Source organism: Gopherus evgoodei, chromosome 10 (assembly GCF_007399415.2).
Source record: "Gopherus evgoodei ecotype Sinaloan lineage chromosome 10, rGopEvg1_v1.p, whole genome shotgun sequence".
Lineage (NCBI taxonomy): Eukaryota > Metazoa > Chordata > Testudines > Testudinidae > Gopherus > Gopherus evgoodei.
In genome coordinates this window covers 29,752,941-29,774,458 of record NC_044331.1, presented here as the reverse complement: position 1 = coordinate 29,774,458, position 21,518 = coordinate 29,752,941, and the positions used below count along the sequence as shown (strand labels likewise).

The 21,518-nt window shown below is 45.3% G+C and overlaps 1 protein-coding gene across 2 annotated transcripts; it reads right to left on the bottom strand.

Annotated features, from left to right (window-relative positions):
- Positions 1 to 282: 282 nt before the first annotated feature.
- On the bottom strand, positions 283 to 13,755 carry LARP6 (La ribonucleoprotein domain family member 6). Of its 2 annotated transcripts, none has more exons than XM_030578383.1 (3): positions 13,369 to 13,755; positions 2,930 to 3,125; positions 283 to 2,042 (listed from the first exon to the last, which is right to left on the bottom strand). In XM_030578383.1, exons 1-3 carry the CDS (start codon positions 13,641 to 13,643, stop codon positions 972 to 974), a joined length of 1,542 nt encoding a protein of 513 aa, XP_030434243.1. In that variant the 5' UTR covers positions 13,644 to 13,755; the 3' UTR covers positions 283 to 971. The 2 variants fall into 2 exon arrangements, with proteins under 2 accessions (XP_030434243.1, XP_030434244.1); XM_030578384.1 differs by having other exon boundaries at positions 2,930 to 3,122.
- Between the last annotated feature and the right edge of the window lie 7,763 nt (positions 13,756 to 21,518).

The window sequence follows — 21,518 nt, the reverse complement described above, 5'->3', positions numbered from 1 at the left end:
CTGGGGTGGGGAACCCTGAGAGAAAGGGGGTTACTGCCAGAGGCAGCACCCCATGTAAAAGGGCACTGGGTCCAGGGGGAGAGACTGGGGCCAGAGGACAGGTGGATCACTGGCCTGCAGAGGGCGCTCCAGGCTGGAAATTGAGCTAATTCCTGGAAGACACCAGCAGGAGGTGCCGCAGGGGTGAATCCGGCCTGTCCACACACACACACACACACACACACACACACACACACACACATGACGTCCTCACACAATAGGTAGAGCAAATCATGTGAAACTTGAAACCTAAACCTGGGCCAGACAGGGTTGGAAGATGAAGGTATTCCATATTTCAAAGAAAATTGTTCAGCCTACTTTATAGGAAACGCTTATTTAAACAATTTGGTTTAGACGGTCACACACTTTAGAACCTTTAGTTTTTATCTGATAATTTTGAACATTAGAATCTGATACCTAGAAAACAGTTTTCATTGCTCAGCATTTTTTATTCACATCACAGAAAATACAGTTTGGTCCTATTATATAGCATCTTTGGAAGTTTAAGCAAAGAAGTGTAGCAAAGTGTCCGACATGACATTACAGCTTAGTGTTCCTTTCCACAAACTGAAAATACGAAGCCTTCAAACATCTTAGTAAACAGACTGGAGATGTATTGCTTTGAAATGCTATCATACAACAGCTAAATATTAAGTGTTTACACATTGCTGTTCAGAATCATAGGTTTGCACAAAAATGCAGTTACATAAATTGTTTTAAATACCTGGCATAAAAAAATTTCAATGTTCAGCTCTTTTAAACAAAAAAATAATGCAGATTAAGTGAAAATACAAATGAGTCTCTACATGAATACAAAACCTTTAAAAATTAAATACTGACTTCATTCAGTCACTTAAGTGCTAGTTTTTTTACCAGGCTTGAACAAAAATAAATTGATTTGTGAAACTCGTTTTAAAAAAAATACCCATGATTTATTCATTCTTCATAGGTTTACTCCTTTCACATCCATTATGGAATCCCTTAGTACCATCAGGACCTTTGGGTAACCGCAACACTCCGACAGGTAACCCATCTGCATTTTGTATTTTCCGGGCGAACACTGGGCTACTTACTGGACTTTTTTCTTGTGTTACAGTTTGAGCTTGTTGTCTTCTCTGAACCCATGGGCTACTAGAAGGTGTAATACTGCTATCTGAAGAGTAATCTGCACATTTCCGTGAGATTTCAGGGCTAGTGCTAGGGTTAAGTTTGCCATCTTCAGCAAGCGGAGACTTCCTGGACACTTTGCGCAGAGAAGATGGGCTATTCCAGGGGCTTGACCTAGGTGAAACATTAGGGCTCAGGTGGTTGTTCTGATAGGTGGTAGGGCTCAACTTGTTAGAAGTATTTGTCTTGCGTCCAGACAGTGGAGATGTAGGATTGCTCTCTGGATCAGAAGAGCTGTTTGCTGATGATTCATAACCAACATACTGAAGTTCCTCAACCCTTTTATTCAGGGATCTATTTTTGTTGAGAGACTTGCTGGGATCTTCATCATGGTTCTTATCTTTCACAACCTTTTTCTTTGGAGGCTTCATACCTATCAGGATAACTTTCATGCCATTTTCATTACTCTTTTCAATACACATGATTTCATGAGCTTTAATTGCTGCATCTACTTCTTCAAACTCTACTATGGCACATTCCTTTGTTCCAACTTGGTTGTATCGATTACTGAATCTCTTGACATCAGTTGGAAGATCCTTACCAGGTTTGAGAATGCGAACTGATGAGATTACACCAAAAGTAACGAAGGTCTTGAGAAGATGCTCCATCATCTTTTCTTGCATGCATCCATTTTCTTGATCCTGGCTCAGAGCCTGTAGCTCAGATATCAAGTGGATATCATACACAAGCAGCATCTTGCTAGGCAGTGTCTCACTAGCAAACACTGGAACTGGAGTATTTCTTCTAACCTTTCTGCTATCTTCATTCAGCTCAAGAATGTCTGAATACTTCAAGGCATAAGCTGTGATTCTCCAGTCTCTGGTAAGATGTTTTACCTTTAAGAAAAGAGTTACACTTTAATGCAGCTCACTAAAACCACCAGAACTATACTGATGCTGTCACTGTGAGCATCAGTAAGATGTTGTGAATCTCCTGTTCCTTTTACATGATTGAGATCAGAGTCATCAACTGCAGACTTACCCAGCCTAAACAAGTCATCATTTTTGTGGCTATTATAATGTCTCTTCAAGAGTTCTTAGAATCTTTCTACTCCCATCTCATCCTAAAGGCATGGTCATGCTGCATATTCAACAGTTGCTTCGCCTGGTGCCTCAAATTCTAAACAGGTAGGCTCCCCTTCTGTCCCATTAACTTATTTTTGTGCTTAATTAAAAAAAACAATTAAACAGAGTCCCTATCCTCTAATAGTTAAATAAGCACTTCCATAGTGCCTGTCAGAGGATTATAGGCAAAATATCAGGCCTAGGACCCACAAGTCCTGACTCTCAGGGCACTATAGCTTTTGGACCAAACTGTACAGCCAAGTTCTTCAGTCTGTATAGGTTAAGACATGAATCTCTAGTCAGTATGGTGTTGGCTCAAAAAAAACCCTGTCATTTTAAAAGTCTCTCCCCTAACACTAGGAGTTCCTAAGGGGGCGGGGGGAAAACAGATTAAGATCTTGCTTGGTAGGAAGGGATGCTTTTTCTAAATTTCTTTCTCCCGTAGGCTTAATGGACATACACAATTTCTTGGGCAAATCAAGAAGTTTTGTCTTTTGATTATTTATACAACATTTTAGAAGAAAAGAACAAATGTAACAGTAGGATGTTAACTGTATCAACCTTTCATACTGGCCAAAAAAGGCAGTGTACCATATCTGTTCAATAGCTCATTAAGTTGGATAAAGTAGATTTAAAGGCCCTTCAGAAATGAAGCCTACCTTTTTGAAAGACGTGAGTAGCTTAACACTGACATAACCCATCTTATTTCTTCTCACATGCTTTAAGAGGAAAGCATCTTTCTCAAGGTTCTCATCTGAGAAATAATATTCAACCTGTGTTACAAGTTTCTGGATCAGCTCATTATCTGGGGGTTTCCAGTCCTGGTCGAAGTCATCACCATCATTCTCCCCGCCACTAGAACAAGACAATTAGGTCATTTTATAAACTGATCTTAGTATGGTCATTGCTATCTTACTTTTCATTAGCTTTATCAGTAAAAAGCAAGTTAGCAAACTGCAGATGCTTGTTTAGAGAATGCTGTGCTAGAAATATAAATTTGATTCACTAAACTAAGCAGTGTTAACCCATCCTTCAACTCCAGTGCTGAGTTTTGTTTGGCAATTGATCTTATCAGATTCCATCATCTCCCCTGTACAAATGTAACAAACATGAATTTGGGAAAAGGAATGGGGAGAACAAGCTGTTAAATTAGAAACTAAGAATACCAATTTAAAGCAGATTGTTTCATCACAACAAACAGTTTACTCCTCTGAACAGAAAATGACAGCTATGCCTATGGGGACAAACATCTAATTTTCACTTGTGACCTAAGCAACCTAAAACAAACAACTCAGAGTGAAAGAGCACATGCATTAACTCACAGAACCACATGGGCACCAGAGCAAAAAGCACAGACCTTTTTGTCAAATTATTTGATAAACAATGAGTAGCTTCAGTCAGTTCTCCCCCTGCAGTAGGATGCTTGTTCAGAGAGGGACTCTTTCCAGTTAGCCTAAGGAGCCAAAGTCCTCAACTAATGGTAAGAGCAGATCTCACAGAACAATGAGTCATGTACTTTAGCATTTCACAAACACTGCACCACAAGTCCAAGTCTTCAGCCAGCTTCTAACAAAATAAGATGGTGCTATGCAAAGCTTATTTATCTATCATTGCTTCCTTTTTCCATCTGAAGCTGCTAAACAAAATTATTGTAGATTTTTTTTCTTGTGAGGACAGTTGCATAACAAGCAATGAGCTAGAAAACAATGTCCTAACAACCTGCAGTGCACAAATGTAGTTGATGTTAAAGCTAGGATTCCAACAAGCATTTAAACATTGAACAGGAATAAGATTATATTTTATGCATTTGAAATGTTATTTCCATACCAAACAAAGGCACATATGCTAACCATACAACAGAGAGGCTAGAGCTGACAGTTTCAGATCCAGGGTTTTGGGACAGGATGCATTCTTGTTCAGTGTCCATCTTATTTTTGGATGTGTACAAACAAGTAATAATTTAAAGTGCCTTCCCCCTCACCCCTTGGGACAGACCTTCCAAAGTCTGACTCTCTTTGCCTAAAGTTCTCTAGTTTAACAAGACATCTCATCCAAAATAGTAATTCTTAATCCAGGGCACACTTCTCATGGACCTCTGTCCCTCTACCATTCCCAATGCCTGTAATTTGAAGTACAAATCTGGGCAAATTAAGTGACCACATGTCATTGGGGAAAACAGCTCAACCCAACAGTACATTTCTAGAAGTTATATCAAGGTTCACAGAAATTTAATACATAATTATACATGGGATATCCAGGTACAGCTATGTGTCTTATTTATTAAAGATCTGATTTGCAGTGGGGCCTCATCCTGGAATTTACTTGAGTCCACAGCTTCCTGGATACATTTTAGATTTAAATAAAAATGCCTACCCAAAAAGCTGTTAGCACCATAAATCACAATGACAATAAAAATAGATGTATTGATAAATTAACTCAGTCACCCAAGTAATTCAAATCAACAGAAAAGGCCCCTAGAACATCCCTTCTTCCTTCCCCCCAATTTGTATTTGGCTTTTGCAACAAGCCCCAAATATGATCATATTCATGCTATTGTGGACCAATGGAGGGAACAAGTTCCAATGTCCTGGGGTTTTCACAGGAGGACCCTTTGTTGGCTGCTCACTCTTAAGGTAAGAGGGAACACTGTGCACTTACTTGCCTGACAGAGCCTATCACTTGCAAATGCAATCTTGAGGAACCACTGTCTGTACCCACCAAGAGATTTAATCACATGAATTTTTGTGGTTTTGTATACAAAGGTTCTACTTGGGTCAGTGGAGTTTGCACACATTACTTACTGCTCACTCAGTGGTGGACACAAAGTCAAGCCCCTAGAATAATATACTGGAACAATTCTAAAAAAGGTCTCCATATTTTAAGACCCTTTTAGCCAGCTAGGTGATATTGGAAGTACAATTGAAAAGGACAGGGGGAAAAGAGAGAGAGAGAGAATTCTTGTTTGAAAGCTAGGTCTTAAGCAGGTGGCCATGAGGATAATAAACAAAATTTTGTGCCCTTTTAGTAGTTACTTTTAGATAGGGTAGCAGAGGGGCATGGAAATGAAAACTTATTAGCATCCTAGTCCAAAGAATTGACTCACTTTGCCACTAAAGATATAGAAAGTTATTTCATTTAATTAGAATCTGGATTTTTAACTATCCATATCTTCACTTGGCTACCACTTTGGAATTATTTTAACCTTAAATTTAAGTACAAAACATAGCTATCAAGGTTTTATGAAGCAATTTTATTAGCATGGACATTAATCTTAACTCAGTAGTTGCAAATGTGGTAAGAGCCTCATGCTTCAAAGAAAATCTTTTAATGTACAAAGGTCAGTACCACCCCCACAATATCAAAAACCTGAATTCATGCTAACTGGTCCCATTTTCCCTCAGGTATTAGGTATATGCCAGAAGCAGGATACCTCATTTCCTGATGCATTGGTCTGAGCTATACTGCACTGCTAGTTCTACCCACCTCAAATGCCAGATGCCTTTTCAATTCAGTTTGACAAGCCTGTTTCACTTGGCACATTAAGTTTACAAGGTTTAGAATTTTTAGCTCTAATTTTCTATAATACTGAACGTTGGCATTTCTATTTACAACCAGCTTCCTGCACTTGCTCTAGCTCTGGTGATCATAACCTGAAGAAATCACCATTTTCATAATACCAAAAAAATAAAAATATTTAAAGGTTCAGGAATCAATGTTAGAAGGTCAGGAGGATTTTATGTGAGACACAAGTGTCTTAATAGATGTATAATGTCTACAACTTGCACTGAGTGTTTCTCTTTCTTTGAATTATCTGCTTGGGCAGAATGAAAAACAAACTTATTTAGGTTGTGACTCATCTGGAGATTACTCATACAGGAAACCAAATGCATCTGTGCACTGCGGGTAGAATGTGTCCTCTGGATATCAAAACTCATAGGACTATCAATATTAAGCTGCTTGGATACATTCTAACCTCTTGAAAAACCTCAGTGAAATCTCATTTGAAAGTGACACTGCACTACAGTAATAAGCTTCGTATGATAACAGCAAAATTAAAAGCACTGAACTGGGGTGCCACTACTTTAGTCACTGAAGACAATAAGAGTTTGTTATCTATTTAAATGGATTCAAGATTGGGCTCCAAGTAGTGGGAGCAGCACTAATTACTGCCTTGCAAGTTGTAAAACTGTCCTTTCTAAAGCACTTTTAGACAGTCATATCATCACAAAACATTCACCTTTCAGGCTGAAGATTTCCAGCCTTAGTCTGTGCCCCATTTTAAAATTTGAGCAAAACCAAATAAGCTGTTTTTGTGTAAGGGGAGGAAAACATTAGAAAAATGTGTAACATTTTTAAACTACTCATCAGACAAAATAGCCAAGGATTGAATATTGCAATTTGCCTGGAAATAGTCTGCAATGAGGTGTTCTCTGCCTTGACCCAGAGGAAATTGGTTTTCAGTTGCTACGTTACAAGATCCTCAAATTGCAAACTGAAAGTGCTGTGATGATTTGGAGAATCTGTCTATACAGTTTATGATTCTGGTTGATGTGAAGCTGTTCTTAGGAAAACTGCTGTATCATGCAATGCGTCGGTCTATGGGTACGTCTACGCTACAGGGTCTACACTGGCATAGCTACCTCCCTGTAGCAAAGCTGATAACCTCATAGCCTAGACACAGCCTACACTGATGGAAGGGGTTTTTCTATCAGTGCAGGAACACAACCTTCCTGAACAATGGTAGCTATATCAACGGAAGCATTCTTCCATCTGCACAGCTGCAGCTACACCTGGGGTTAGACTGGCATAGGTTTGTCAGTCAGGGTTTGGAGTTTTCACACCCTCTGACCAGCATAGTTATGTTAACTTAACTTAAGCATAGAACAGGCTTAAGAGTATTGCCATAGGCCCACAAGGCTTGTTGCATGTCCCTCCCAGACAAGAGACAATGCGGATCATTAGAACTCAGTGGAAACACCTGAATGACAATGGGTTGGCTGAGGCTAGTAGAAACTCTTCTTACATGTCTGCAGGGTTCTGGCACTTGGAGACTGTAAAGTTCCCAAACAAGGCAAAAGCCTGGTCTACACTTAATTTAGATTGATGTAGCTACATCACTCTGGGGCTACAAAAAATTCACCCTCCTGTGTACTGTAGTTAAGCTGACCTAGCCCCTGTGTAGATGCAGCTAAGTCAACAGAAGAATTTGTCCATCAGCCCAGCTAAGGCTGCTCAGGGAGATGGATTACCTAGATCTACATAGATAGAAAGACAACTTATGTCCATATAGGAAGCCTTTATGCCATAGTCCTGCAGTGGGACAGGTACAGTGCTGCAACTTTGCTGCTGTAGCATCCATGGCATAAATGTTTAAAAAGGACTCATGGTAACAAGACTCAGAGCCATACAGTTACCTTTAGGAAGAAGAGGAAGAGATGGGCATATTCTCATGGGTGGCAGTGATTTAGCTGCAGGGCCAAGGACAGAGAAAGCAAGCTGACCTAAAGATTCCAGCAAAAGTCAAAGTAGGGGCTGCAGCAACTATGGGACACCAGCTCCAGGAAAACTCCAGAATGGAGAGAGAACTGACACAGGGAAATTAATGTAGGGTTTCTAATTTTTGTACAAGGCCGCCCAGAGGATTCTGGGGGTCTTCGGCAGCGGGGGAGTCCTTCTGCTCCAGGACCCACCACTGAAGTGCCCTAAAGACCTGTGGTGGGGGCCCCTCACCACCGAATTACCAGTGAAGACCAGGCACTTCGGCGGCGGGTCCCACTTTGGCAGTAATTCGGCGGTGGGGAGGTCTTCCCTGCCAACGAAGACCTGGAGTGGAAGAAGTTCTGGGGGCTCGGGCCTGTGAGTTTTTGCGGGGCCCCCAGAACGAGTGAAGGACCCTGCCCCAGAGGCCTTGAAATTCTTGTGGGGGCCCCTGTGGGCCCCAGGGCCTGGGGAAAAGTGCCCCACTTGCCCCCCCTCCCCCGGGCGGCCCTGTTTTTGTACAGATCTGTGCGTTTCTTCTGCAATTAAAGTTTTGGGGTTTGGTTTTTTTTTTTTTTGGAATCTTGTGCAATTTGTGTTACATCTATTATATTCCCCCTTGAAAAGGTAAACTGCAGACCCAGAACACTCACATGGTTGGAGTTCTCAGAGAGGGTGAACATTTGTATTATATTAGAATTGAGTGTGATGTTGCAATAAAGACTACAGAAATCAGCACATAGAATGGGCTCAGCCATAGCTTATCTATTTCCTGGTTTTTGAGTGCTTAACTATGCTGTCCAATTTCTCTTAGCATATTAGATGGCACTTAATGACAAACAGCTTTTACACTTGAGTATTCCTTTGTGTATTAAAGTTGTCTTTCTGTTCATCATAGAAATAGAAATGTAACTTGAAAATAATTAAGTTAAAAGTAACTAGATTTCAGGTACTAAACCTGTCTATGGTCCTTGGCCAACTTTTGTGATTCTATTTTTTTTTGAAGTGTTTCATGCAAACAGTAAACAGTCTTTAGAAAGTCAGTCAAATGAATAAACTAAAAGCATATGGCATAGGGCAGATGGACAATGGCATGGATTTAGAGCAGAGAGAGAAGTTCCCTTTCAGCTATAGTAATTTTGGGTGTTGGCATGAACAAAAGTAGATAAATTCAAAGAGTAATATTTTGGTTTGACTGTCTCTTTAAGCCATTCTGTCCCCCATAATCTATTAAATATAGATACTGTCAAGTTACAATAATTATAAAGCATTGAGAGGAACTAATGTCAATGCACATATTTTCAATGTTCATATTTTGCTGCCAGTTAAGTGGTCAGAAGCTTTCAACTGTAACTGATTGCTGAGTTATTAAATTAGTTCTATTTAAATTATGACTCAGAGAGAGCGAGCTTTCTCTACACAAGTTAAATAGTTAAGTGGTAATCCTAGATTACATCATTTTAATGGCTAGAGGTTAATCTCCAAGATTACAAACCAGTGCTCAGAAATAACTAACCAGTAATGTGATTACTGTGCTTCTACTTCTGAAGAAATATCAGGTCTTCTAATTCAACATTCCATTCCATTAAGCATCACTCCTAGTGCAAAAGTTATCCAAATCCAAAGCTGTCTGCTTTTTGCAGCTTTCCTGGCACCAAACAGGGATCAGTTATGAGCGTCAATTCCTCTTTTCACTCCATTCCTCTTACCACTGCACAGCACACTTCATTGGGGGGTTGTCAAACATACAGCTAAAGGTAGCATAAAATCCCTCCTTTACCTGTAAAGGGTTAAGAAGCTCAAATAACCTGATTGCACCTGACCAAAAGGACCAATAAGGCGAGAAGATACCTTCTCCCCCACAGATTTGAAAGTTTCTGGTTTTGTTCTCTTTGTGTGCTCTCTCTGGGTCAGCGAGGAACCAGGGCAGGTAAAATACATCTCCTAAAGCCATACCTGAACTAAGCATCTAAGATTACAAACTGTAAGTAATAGGAAAGAAATGCATTAGATTATCTTTTGTTTTAGCTTGTGAATTTTTCCCTAGGCTAAGAGGGAGGTTTGTTTATTTTTGGGGGGGGGGGGAACTTTAAAGTTTTGCCTAGAGGGGAATCCTCTGTGTTTTGAATCTGATTACCCTGTAAAATTACCTTCCATCCTGATTTTACAGAGGTGCTGCTTTTACTTTTTCTTTATTATAAAGTTCTGCTTTTAAGAACCTGATTTTACTGTCCTAAGCACTAAAGGGCTGGTCTGTGCCCCCTTGTTAACCTATTTGGTTGGTATATTATTCTCAAGCCTCCCCAGGAAAGGGGGTAAAAGAGCTTTGGGGGATATTTTGGGGAAACAGGAACTCTAAGTGATCCTTTTCCTAAATCTTAGACTAACTCACTTGGTGGTGGCAGTGATACTGTTCCAAGGACAAGGATGAATTTGTGCTAGGGAAGGTTTTAACCTAAGATGGCAGAGATAAGTGTAGGGGCTCTTTTATGCGTGTCCCCACATCTGTACCCTAGAGTTCAGAGGGGGGAGGGAACCCTGACAGGGATCAACAAGAACTGAACTGTGGTCCTTGTTTGTTTACAAAACTTGTACTGCCTTAACTATACTAGTATAGTTAAGTGGCATAATCCAAATGTGGATATAGTTATACCAGTATAAATGCATCCATGCCTGGGGGCTGTAGCAGTATAACTATATTGGGTAAAATATCCCCCACTCTCTCCTTAACCAACAGTTATACTTATAAAAGTGGCTTAGACCAGGTCTTACTCAGTTATGAATTTTAAGTTGTCAGCTCTTATAGTGCCCCTCCGGCCAACAGCATTTCCTTGCCTATTTTTGGCCTCCCTGTACATACCAACTTTTCACCACTGCCATCTCCCCACAGTGTATTTGCCTTTGGCTTTCCACTCACACAGACCTGAAGGTGAACTGAACTAAGGACTAGTCTGGGTTTCATTGCAATGCAGAGCCCAAGAGTTCCATTAAGATTAACAAGGTGGATCACAATAGAACCTGTAACAGTGTAAGTAATTTTAATACTGCTCACTATTTAATAAAAATATACAAACAAGTTTAAATTTATTTACATCATTAGCAGGTTGGCATTTTAGCTAAAAAACTAATCCCGTACTATACACACACACACAAATGACAAATACTAAACTGGAAATGACAATTTACTAATTTAGAGGAGTTATAACTGCAACATTTAGCCATCTCTTACACATCAAGCATAATAGTGGTAGCATGTGAAGGAATAAATACAACATATTTCTTCCATCCATGATTAACTGGATTAGCCTACAACTCACACAGGCCTCATCTATAGTAGGGGAAATGTTTTTATAGCATGGTAGCTAACACATTCCTAGTGCAGAAAGGGCAAGTTTGTAGTCTTACAACCAGCTAAATCAAAGTAAACTTTTTTTTGACACAGCATAAAACATACCCACAAACCTTGCCTACAACCACAATGGCATTATCTATCCTGAAAAAATGAATAGTGTTATTGTCTACACACAAGTTGTATGGGTTTAACCAGACCAGCTCAGCCCCCTTATGTGCACAGTTATACTGGTATGGCTTACTCCTGTAGGGGAAGAAGAATAAATTATACTGGTATGAAACACTTTAATACTAGTATAACTGTTTCCCCACTAGGGGTATACTAGTGTAACTATCAGTAAAAAACCTCACATCCTTAACAGATACAGTTATACTAGTTAATCATCACTTAGCCCCAAGTCAGTCATGTTTAAAAATGTATTAGCTAGTCATACCATAGACCTCTCTCCCATTATAAAAAATCTGCACAGACAATACTTCCTAAAAGCAGTCCGATTGTCACAATCATATAGACAAGTGCATACTGCACTCCTTATGTTATCAGCAATCCTCAAAAAGATCATTATAGCCACAATACAGGAAGATGACTGTGCCTACCTAAGGCTTCATTATTACAGAACAGGATTTAATGTCAGGACAAGAAACTACTAGCACACAGAAGCCCTTCTAATTTCCAAAGAAGAGAGTTTTGCTAAGTGCATCCAGCACACTACCTGGCAGGAATGCCCCAGCTCATTACTACAGCTTTAATCTGAAGTAAAGCCATTGGATTGAGCTGTTTTGAGGCCTTTGATTCATTTATTTCTAGGGTAACTCCTTGTTGAGAGTGGCCAGTGCATCACACGCCAGAAAGAGCCAGTGACAATCTAATTGTGCTAATGAACAATTCTGGAAATAGCTTCCAATCTCGGCAGCACACCATGTAGCTCTAGTGTTTTGAGGCAACATTAAAGACTGGATTGGTTCTAATCCTCCTTTCTCCTCCAATCCTGGGTGAACTCTGCCATGTAAACATCACCCACTCAATCAGACTAGCAAAGTCCTCCAGCTCAGAAGGAAATATCTAATCCATGATTTACATGAGAGATTTGCTATGTGAGTACTGCAGAGGGTAAAGGATACAGAGTCACGGCCAGGGATATTTCACCCTCCTACTGTGCAATAACCTCCCCAGCAAAGAAATGTATTTGCCCTCTCTATTCATGCATTGCAATATATTGGCAAAGGATAATTTGGATCCACAGTTTCCAAACTTGTGCATGATTTCCCCCCACATTCCTTATTTAAGTCACTGAAGAGCCCAAGAGCACAGGGTTTGCCACCCAGCAGGAGGGAGAGCTGCATTTCTATGAGTCTTTAAGGGTATTAAGTTCCAGGGAAGGTTGTGGAATCCCCATTACTGGAGGTCTTTACAACAGGTTAGACAAACACTTGTCAAAGATGGTCTGGGTTTACTAGGTCCTCCCTCTGCAGGAGGCTGGATTAACTGACCTCTCCAGGTTCCTCTCTCCCAGCCCTACATTGCTCTGATTGACCCAGAAGGCTGGGAAATGCAATCTGACCACTAACTGCACCTTTAGAGACGTTTGGCTTTCCCACAATGGTTTTGCATGGGAATCTCTCCGGCAGGGTTCAGAAGGAGACCCCAGCACCTCTGCCGAACGGGGTGGGGGACAGGTCACCTCCTCCAGCCACTGCCCACTGCTCCTCCCCTACCTCGGGTTTCCAGCGCTAGTAAACCCGACCCGACAGTCCAGCCCCCTCCCCGTCGAACTGCCAGATCAGCAGGGGACCCCTCTCTCCCCTGCCTCAGCCCCAAGACAAGCCTCCCGCAGGTGGCGCCCCGCCAGACACGCCTCCAGCCATGCGCGTGTGTCTTGTGGGGCGGGGGCAGCCGTTGCCTGATGCGACTTCCATGCCAAGTTACACCAAGTTTCCTATTGGACAAGCGTCTACTCCCGAACCCTCATTGCATCAGGCGCTGACAGCCCCCTTGCAGCGCTGCTGCTGCTGCCCCCCCTCCCGTGCAGGCCCATCGCGGCGCTCGAGTCCCCAGGGGGAGCAGGACCAGGCATCCCGCCCAGGTTTAACACCCCACGGGGCGGGGCACGCTCCCAAGCCGCAGGGCCCCGCGGGGCGCAGCGCGGCCGGCAGGACGGGTTCCCCTAGGCAGGCACTAACTGCCCCCGCTTGTCCGGGGCTCCCCAGCACAGCTCCCGAACCAGGGGGCCGGGCTGGGCGCCGCTCACGTCCCGGGGCAGCGCTGTACCTAGATTTCCCATATCTGCCGGAGTCATCCTCGCTACAGCTGCCCCCGCCCAGCAGGGTCAGACCCGGGGCTCTGCCGTCCTCCTCCTCCTCCTCCGGGATGGCCACACGGATCCGCACCGGGCCGCTCCCTGGCTTCCCCGCGCCTGCCTCCCCGACTCCGACCGGGCTCGGGGCGCCGCCAGGCCCGTCCTCCAGAGGCTCCGGGCTCCGCTTGGCGACCCCGGGCTGCTCCGGATCAGAGCCCTGGGGGCACCCTGGCGGCAGCTCGGCCATGGGGCTCTGGTGCGAAGGGGGCGTCGGTAGCCGGTGCCAGGGCAGAGCCCGCCAGAGGCGGCGGAGCCTAGCGAGCAGCGATGCCCCCGGGGTGCCTGCAGCCGCCGTCTCGTCCTGCCGCTGCCGCCGCGCCTCTGAGCCAGTCAGCGCTGCTGCGGCGCCCCCAGCTCCAGACCCCTCCTGCTCTTGGGCGGCCGGCCCCCGCCTACCTTCGCGGGGAGCCGGGGGGCTGGGCCAGCTCTCCCCCTCCGCCGCTCCCCCGGGCAGCAGAAGGCAGAGGAGGTAGCGGAGCCAGGCGCTGAGCAACGCGTACATGGCCGCCCCGGCTTGAGCCTAGTGTAGGGGAGGAGGCGGGCTGCCAGCCGAGGCTTTTATACGCGGGGTCGGGGCGCCAGGCTGAGCCGCATGCCCCGGGTGAGGCAAAAGGGGATGGGGCGGGGGCACAAACTCTCGATCCCGGGCTACCGGGGGAGGCCGGGGCCCCTCTCACCCCACCCAAGGAAGGCTTGGGGGGGGTGTCCCTGGACGTGGGATCCGGGCAGGACCTCTCTCGGAACAGAATCTCCCCCCTGTGGGCCCCTGTTTCAGGCAGGCATGGAGTAGACCTCTCCCCATGTTGGAGAAGGGCTCTGCTGGGTGAGTTTCCATGAGAGGGGGCTCACTCCTCATTTGTCGGGGCAGGAAAAGGGTTTTTGCACTCTTCTAAAGCAGAGTCACGGCTTGCCAGCCTTCTCCTAGTCACAACCTCTGTAATACCCCTATCTATGCAGGAGGAGGCCTGGGAAATCCCTTCATCCAAGCTAGTAGGGTGACCAAACCTCTAGATGTTATCAGAACCCTCCTGATATCAGGTGGTTTGTTTTATATACACAACTATAATCCCCTGGCCCTGAAAAAAAAAAAAAAGTCCTGATTTTTCGCATTTGCTAGCTGGCCACTCTGCAAGCTAACAACTTTCAGTAGCTTCCAGGCCTGGGAATATGTGATATCCTGAAGTCAGTTTGGGCTTGAGAAGGGTAGATGGAGGGATGGCAAGCTAGTCAAACTCATTCACTGGATGTTTCTGCCAAAATTAGTATCAGCCAAATAATGTTGTTTTATCTGTTGCCATTAGGTTTCAGAGTTAACATTTCAATGAGATGACTGGCATCCATTCACGCTTCTTTCCTGGGTGTTATTTTCAGCTTTCTGAAGAAAGTGCTGCATCAGGTCAAAATAGATTATCTTGGCAACCATAAGAGGTAGGCATTTCTTTTTTTAAAATTTAATTTAATTAGAAAGTGATTGGCCACCAGGGAAGTGCAGCTATAAGGGTTCACTATATTCCAGTTGGACTTCTGATGATCTATCTATTCCTTGATTTGGATTCTTATGTGCTAAATATATTACAACATGCTGTTTATCTTAGCAAACAACTTTGAAAGCTTAATGTGATTTTTTTTTCATCTAATAACTTCATAAAGAAATCGCTGCATGCAATGCATAGCTTCCAGAGTATAATGTGAATGTTATACAAAGAAGTTTATGGTAACTATGAACAGCTTAAAAGGACTAATGTGGCATTGTCTTTTCCCTGTATTTCAATATATTGAAAATATCTGTTTTAAATTGTTTACATTCCATCTCAAGCCTCATCTTCTGGAAAATTAAAATGGTTTATTCAATAGCTGCTCAGGTTGTAAATGTTTGAGAAATGGCCTGAAGATAACAAACACGAATAAACGGAAATGACTGCATACATTTTATTGTTTTATAATGTAGGATCATAGATGTGCCCGGGGCTTCAGAGAGAGACTATAGACATGGTCCCTGCTCTGAACAGCTTAATTGTAACATGGGAGTTTCTCCATTGACTATGTCTTGCCCATCTGTAAAATGTATTTCCCTATCTCTCAGTGATGGTATGAGGGAAAATACAGTAAAGAATGATGCACTCTAATACTGCAGTGATGCAGGGCCATTCACATACCATAGATAACACCATGTTCCTGTGAGGTGAAGGGGTTGTATTCCCATTTTATATCACCTAAACTTCCATTTATCAAAACTTTAAAAATGATTATATTGATAATCTAATGTACTACACTCAAGGACTTCACTAAACTCACTCATATCAATGGCAGTTTTTCATCATAAGTATTTTACTTCAAAGGCAAAAATAACAACAATACCTCATACTTACATCCAGAGTGCTTCAGAAATACTAAGTCAGGGCTTGTCTACATCAGAAAGTTGCAGCGCTGGTGAGGGAGTTACAGCGCTGCAACTTTGAAGGTGTACACATCTGCAGGGCACCACCAGCGCTGCAACTCCCTGTTTGCAGCGCTGGCCGTACTCCCGTTTTGTCTCGGGTGTAGAGGATCCAGCGCTGGTGATCCAGCGCTGGTAATCCAATGTAGACAGTTACCAGCGCTTTTCTTGACCTCCGTGGAAGGAGGAAGCCTCTGGTAATCAAGCTGGTTTCCTTTCCCGGTTTGCTCTCTCGGTCCCGGAGCCACCCAGCAAACCGCAGGGAAGGAGACCTGCTTGCTCGGGGTTCCGGGACCGAGAGAGCAAACCGGGAACGCCGCGGTTTGCTCTCTCGGTCCCGGAGCCACCCAGCAAACCGCAGGGAAGGAGACCTGCTTGCTCGGGGTTCCGGGACCGAGAGAGCAAACCGGGAAAGGAAACCAGCTTCGCCGCGGTTTGCTCTCTCGGTCCCGGAACCCCGAGCAAGCAGGTCTCCTTCCCTGCGGTTTGCTGGCTGGCTCCGGGACCGAGAGAGCAAACCGCGGCGTTCCCGGTTTGCTCTCTCGGTCCCGGAACCCCGAGCAAGCAGGTCTCCTTCCCTGCGGTTTGCTGGCTGGCTCCGGGACTGAGAGAGCAAACCGCGGCGTTCCCGGTTTGCTCTCTCGGTCCCGGAACCCCGAGCAAGCAGGTCTCCTTCCCTGCGGTTTGCTGGGTGGCTCCGGGACCGAGAGAGCAAACCGCGGGGAAGCTGGTTTCCTTTCCCGGTTTGCTCTCTCGTCCCGGAACCCCCCTTGAAGCCGCCCAACAGCGCTGCAGTGTGGCCACATCTAACACCACTTGCAGCGCTGGTTGCTGTAAGTGTGGCCACTCTGCAGCGCTGGCCCTATACAGCTGTACTAATACAGCTGTAACAACCAGCGCTGCAAAATTTTAGATGTAGACATGGCCTCAGTGTATAGGAGCAATCACTTCCTGCCCACTGAAATACATGATTATAATTGTGTACCAAACTATACAACAGCATTTAGGAGAGAAATGAAGCTACCAACATTTTGCCACTTAGATGATAGGTGCTTTAGAATTCTCTGAAAGGTGGAATTTGGCCAGTATAACACCAGTCTGAAGTCTGGCTGTCAGTCAGAAAGCAGGGGGAGAATAAAATCTCTGATTTCCCCCTGCAACTCTGTGTGGATTTTTTTTTTTAAAATAAAACTTTTGCCATTGTATTTCCATGAATCAGCTGGCCAGCCTCCTCAGTCTAGAAGAAATTGGCTGGAGACTAGCATGTAATCACTTTAATAATCAACCAGATAACTTCCAGATTTGGGTCTCTCTTACTGCTTTGCATTATTGGATTAACTGACTAGGCAAGAGTAAAATTAGGTTAGGTAGACAGTCTCAGAGGTTCTGAGGAGAGCGGAGCATTTCTCCATTCCTAATCCCTATGGCAGTGGTTCATCCCATGGCCCATGTGACATCCTCAGGGCCACATAGTACCCCTGAGGGAGTTCTGCACCAAAAAATTAAAAATTATGTGCACAATATTTTAAAATTCTGCAAATTGTATTTGTTAATAAATGTGGCTCTAGCATGGCAGTGGGGGGCACAGGCCACTGGCTGCATTGAGGTGGGAGATCACCCTGAAGCCCTATCTCCCCTAGTGGAGGGACTCAGCAGTGAGGCAGCACCTGACCCTGACAGTGCAAGGGCTGGGCCTGCCCCAGAAACACCCTGGGGCCCCAACCCTCTGAGACAGGAGGGGGCGGACAGGCTCAGCCCAGCAGGAGCCAAGTGTGTGTGTGGGGTGAGAGGTTTCTGTGTGGGGCAGTCTGGGTGTGGGCAGCTTAGTGGGACATCTGGATGCACAGAGGCTCTCTGGGGGGTTCTGGGTTCGGGAGTAATGGGATTCTGCAGGGGAACCAGGTGAAGGTGGTTGGGGCTCAGCAGGAGGGGTCTAGGTGTAAGGGCTCAGTGGGGGGTCTGGGTGCTGGGGGAGTGGGGCTTGATAGGGAGGGGTGCAGGTGCAGCTGGTTGGAGCTCAGTAGGGTGGGGGCCTGGATGAGGGAGCTCATCGGGGCAGGTCCAGGTCCAGGTGTAGGGCTTGTCAGGGTAAGGGATCAATGGGCCTGTTTAGTGGGGGAGCCCCAGCTGCTTCTGAGGGGATGCCACATGCCTGGCTGCCACTTCCCCTGTGAGTCCCCCTTTCTTCCCCATCTCATCCCCCTCTCCCCCTGCCCCATCCCTCTCTCCTCACTCCCACATTCCCCTCCCCCTGCCCTATTCCATCCCCTTCTTTCCCCACTGCCTCTTTCCCCCACGCCTTTTCCCTCATCCCCACTTCCCTCATTTCCCCACTCCCCCTTACCCTCATCACTGGCACTCACTGTTCCACAGAAAACAGGAAGGCTCCCAGCACATAAAAGGGGAGCACAATGGACACTCAGACTAGGAGCTGGCGTTCAGCTGCAGAGTCAGTGGAGTAGAGGAGACACACAGTCTCCTTCAGCTGGGCAGCTCTGCACTTGCAGAAATGATGGGAGGAGGAGTGGTACATAATCCAGTGTGCCCCTCATGCCTCACCTCTGGTGGGGGATCATGCCCAAAAAACTGTGCCCTAGTCCGTCTCCCTCCCTCCCCCCACAGCTGTGCAGCTTTCCTTTGCTTCCCTGCCATTTTCTGCAGGGAATCACAGGAATTCAGTGGGGGCGGTGTTTTCTGCAGGCATGCAGTCCCGCAGAATTCCCCCAAGAGTAAGTTAGTACAGTGTACATATATTGGGTGGATGCGGGTCACATAACACACACAGAGAACTGCATATGCAACCCACAATGGTAAAGAGGTTGAGAAGCACTGTCCTCAGGGTTCATGTTACCATTTGAAAAAATTCTTAAATTTCAGGTTCAAATGAAACCAGTATGTCCTAGTGAAACTCACTCTGCCTTTGCATCAGATTATGCAGAAATAAAATTTCATATTGTTTTGGCACAAAATCATCAATTGACTCAGATTTTAAAAATATCTGTACTTTGGTTAGTCTTTTTGCTGAGTCTCATCTGAGTTCATAATGTAACCCCCTGAAACCCAGGTGAGTTTATCGGTGTTTCCTGCTTTGTTGCAAACATTTAACATTAGTTGTGAAGGCTGAGCAAAAATTCTCTTGTAATTTCAAGATTGGCTATAGAGTGAATGTGCAGGGTTTTAACTTTGCTGACATAGGCCATGGCTACACTCACAGTTTTGCAGCGCTGGTAGTTACAGCTGTGTTCGTACAGCTGTGTAGGGCCAGCCCTGCAGTGTGGCCACACTGACAGCTACCAGCGCTGCAGTGTGGCCACATTTGCAGCACTTGCAGCGCTGTTGGGAGTGGTGCATTGTGGTCAGCTATCCCACAGAGCACCTCGTCCCATTTTGGCGCTGTGGCTTGTGGGAAGGGGAAGGAAGTGTGCGGGTCTTTCCGCTTCCTGTTCCAACGCCCCGTGGTGCTTTGCTACACATTCCGAGCAGTTTGGCGGCATTGTGAGTCTGCAGCGCGATTTCTGAGATTTCTGTTACAAATGGAGCCTGAGCTGCTGAGGACCTTGCTGATGAATGTTGCCAGCACATCACGCATGGCAGTGGAGCTATTCCTTCAGCTGCAAAGTGACAGTGAGGAGTCAGACGATGATATTGAAACGCCTGACGCTCAAGACACTCAATTGCTTGTGGCAGTAACAGACGTGCTTAGCACCGTGGAACGGCGCCTTTGGGCTCAGGAAACCAGCACTCAGTGGTGGGATCACATCGTCCTGCAAGCCTGGGATGACGAGCAGTGGCTGCAGAACTTTCGAATGAGAAAAGCCGCTTTCATGGCACTGTGTGCTGAGCTCGCCCCTACCCTGCGGCGCAGGGACACGAGATTGAGAGCTGCCCTGCCAGTGGAGAAGCGGGTGGCTATTGCAATCTGGAAGCTGGCAACTCCAGACAGCTACCGATCGGTGGCGAACCAGTTTGGAGTGGGAAAGTCCACCGTTGGAATGGTGCTGATGCAAGTTTGCACAGCCATTAATCGCACACTGCTAAGAAGAACTGTGACTCTGGGGAACATGCAGGACATTGTGGATGGCTTTGCACAAATGGGTTTCCCTAACTGTGGATGGGCAATAGATGGGACGCATAATCCTATTGTGTCACCACCCCACCTGGCATCAGAGTACGTTAATCGCAAGGGGTATTTCTCCGGGGTTCTGCAAGCGCTTGTGGATCACCGTGGGCGTTTCACTGACATTTACTCAGGATGGCCTGGAAAGGTGCATGATGCACGCATCTTTCGGAACAGTGCCCTGTTCAGGAAGCTGAGGGCCGCGACTTTTTTCCCAGACCGCAAGATCACAGTAGGGGACGTCGAAATGCCCACTGTGATCCTTGGAGACCCCGCTTACCCGTTAATGCCTTGGCTCATGAAACCGTATACAGGGAAGCTTGACAGGAGCAAGGACCGGTTCAACTACAGGCTGAGCCGGTGCAGAATGACTGTGGAGTGTGCTTTTGGCCGTTTGAAAGGCCGCTGGAGGTGTCTTTATGGGAAGCTAGATTTGGGGGAAAGCAGCATCTCCGCTATTATATCCGCGTGCTGTACCCTCCATAATATTTGTGAAGGGAAGGGTGAAAGATTCAGTGAGGAATGGACCTCCGAGGTTCGACGCCTAGAGGATGAATTTGCACAGCCAGAGAGCAGGGCTACTAGAGAGGCCCAGGAAAGGGCTTCAAGGATTAGGGATGCCTTAAGGGAGCAATTTGATGCTGAGAGCCAACAGTAAGGTTTGGTGCCTTTGCTGTGCTCCTTTCTACCTTGGGGTACAATATTTACCACTTCCTGCAATAATAAAACGTATTATAAAAGCCATAAAATCCTTTATTCAAAGTACAGTACATAAAAGGCCAGGGGGGTTAGGGTGCTGGACTGTACATTCAGAGGTTTGAATATGTCCTGTTTGGATTACTGTTCAATGTCTGCTGCACTTCAGGATCACCATGCTGCAGAGTAATGGGGGTGGAATGCACAGGGTAAGAATTGTAGTTATCAGGGCTGGTAGGTGATCGTACAGGTGTTGGGGGTAGCTGGGGGTAATAAGAAACTGGCTGCTGGAGAAAGGTGTTTTGTGCAAATACTGGGGAACAAGAAAGAGAGCTTTGGGAGTGGTGTGGGTTACCATGGTACAGATCTGCCTGCATGGCTACGAGAGACTCGAAAGAGTCAGTTTGGCGAGCCAGGAGACTTATCATGTGCTTTGAGGGTTTTTTGGTAGCCAATTCCTTTCTCATGCTTTCTGTTTGCTCCACTCATACATTTTCTCTCTCCATTCCTGCGTCTTCCTACTTTCTCTGTTGTAGTGATTCATAACTGCTTTGATCAACTCCTCTTTTGATTTTCATGGATTTTTTCTCAAGTTCTGCAACCGACATGAGGCCAGTGATCCGGCTGCATTAGTCAAGGTCACTAAAAAAAACGTAGATAGAAACATGTAATACACAGAGGCTACATTGTTTATTATCACACAGTGAAGGAGTTTGTAGACTTTTTGTAGCATCATTCCCACGTGTCTAACATAACACAGAGAGGCCAGGGAAGTGAAGGCATGGCGAGCAATAGGGTGAGTGTTTCTGCCC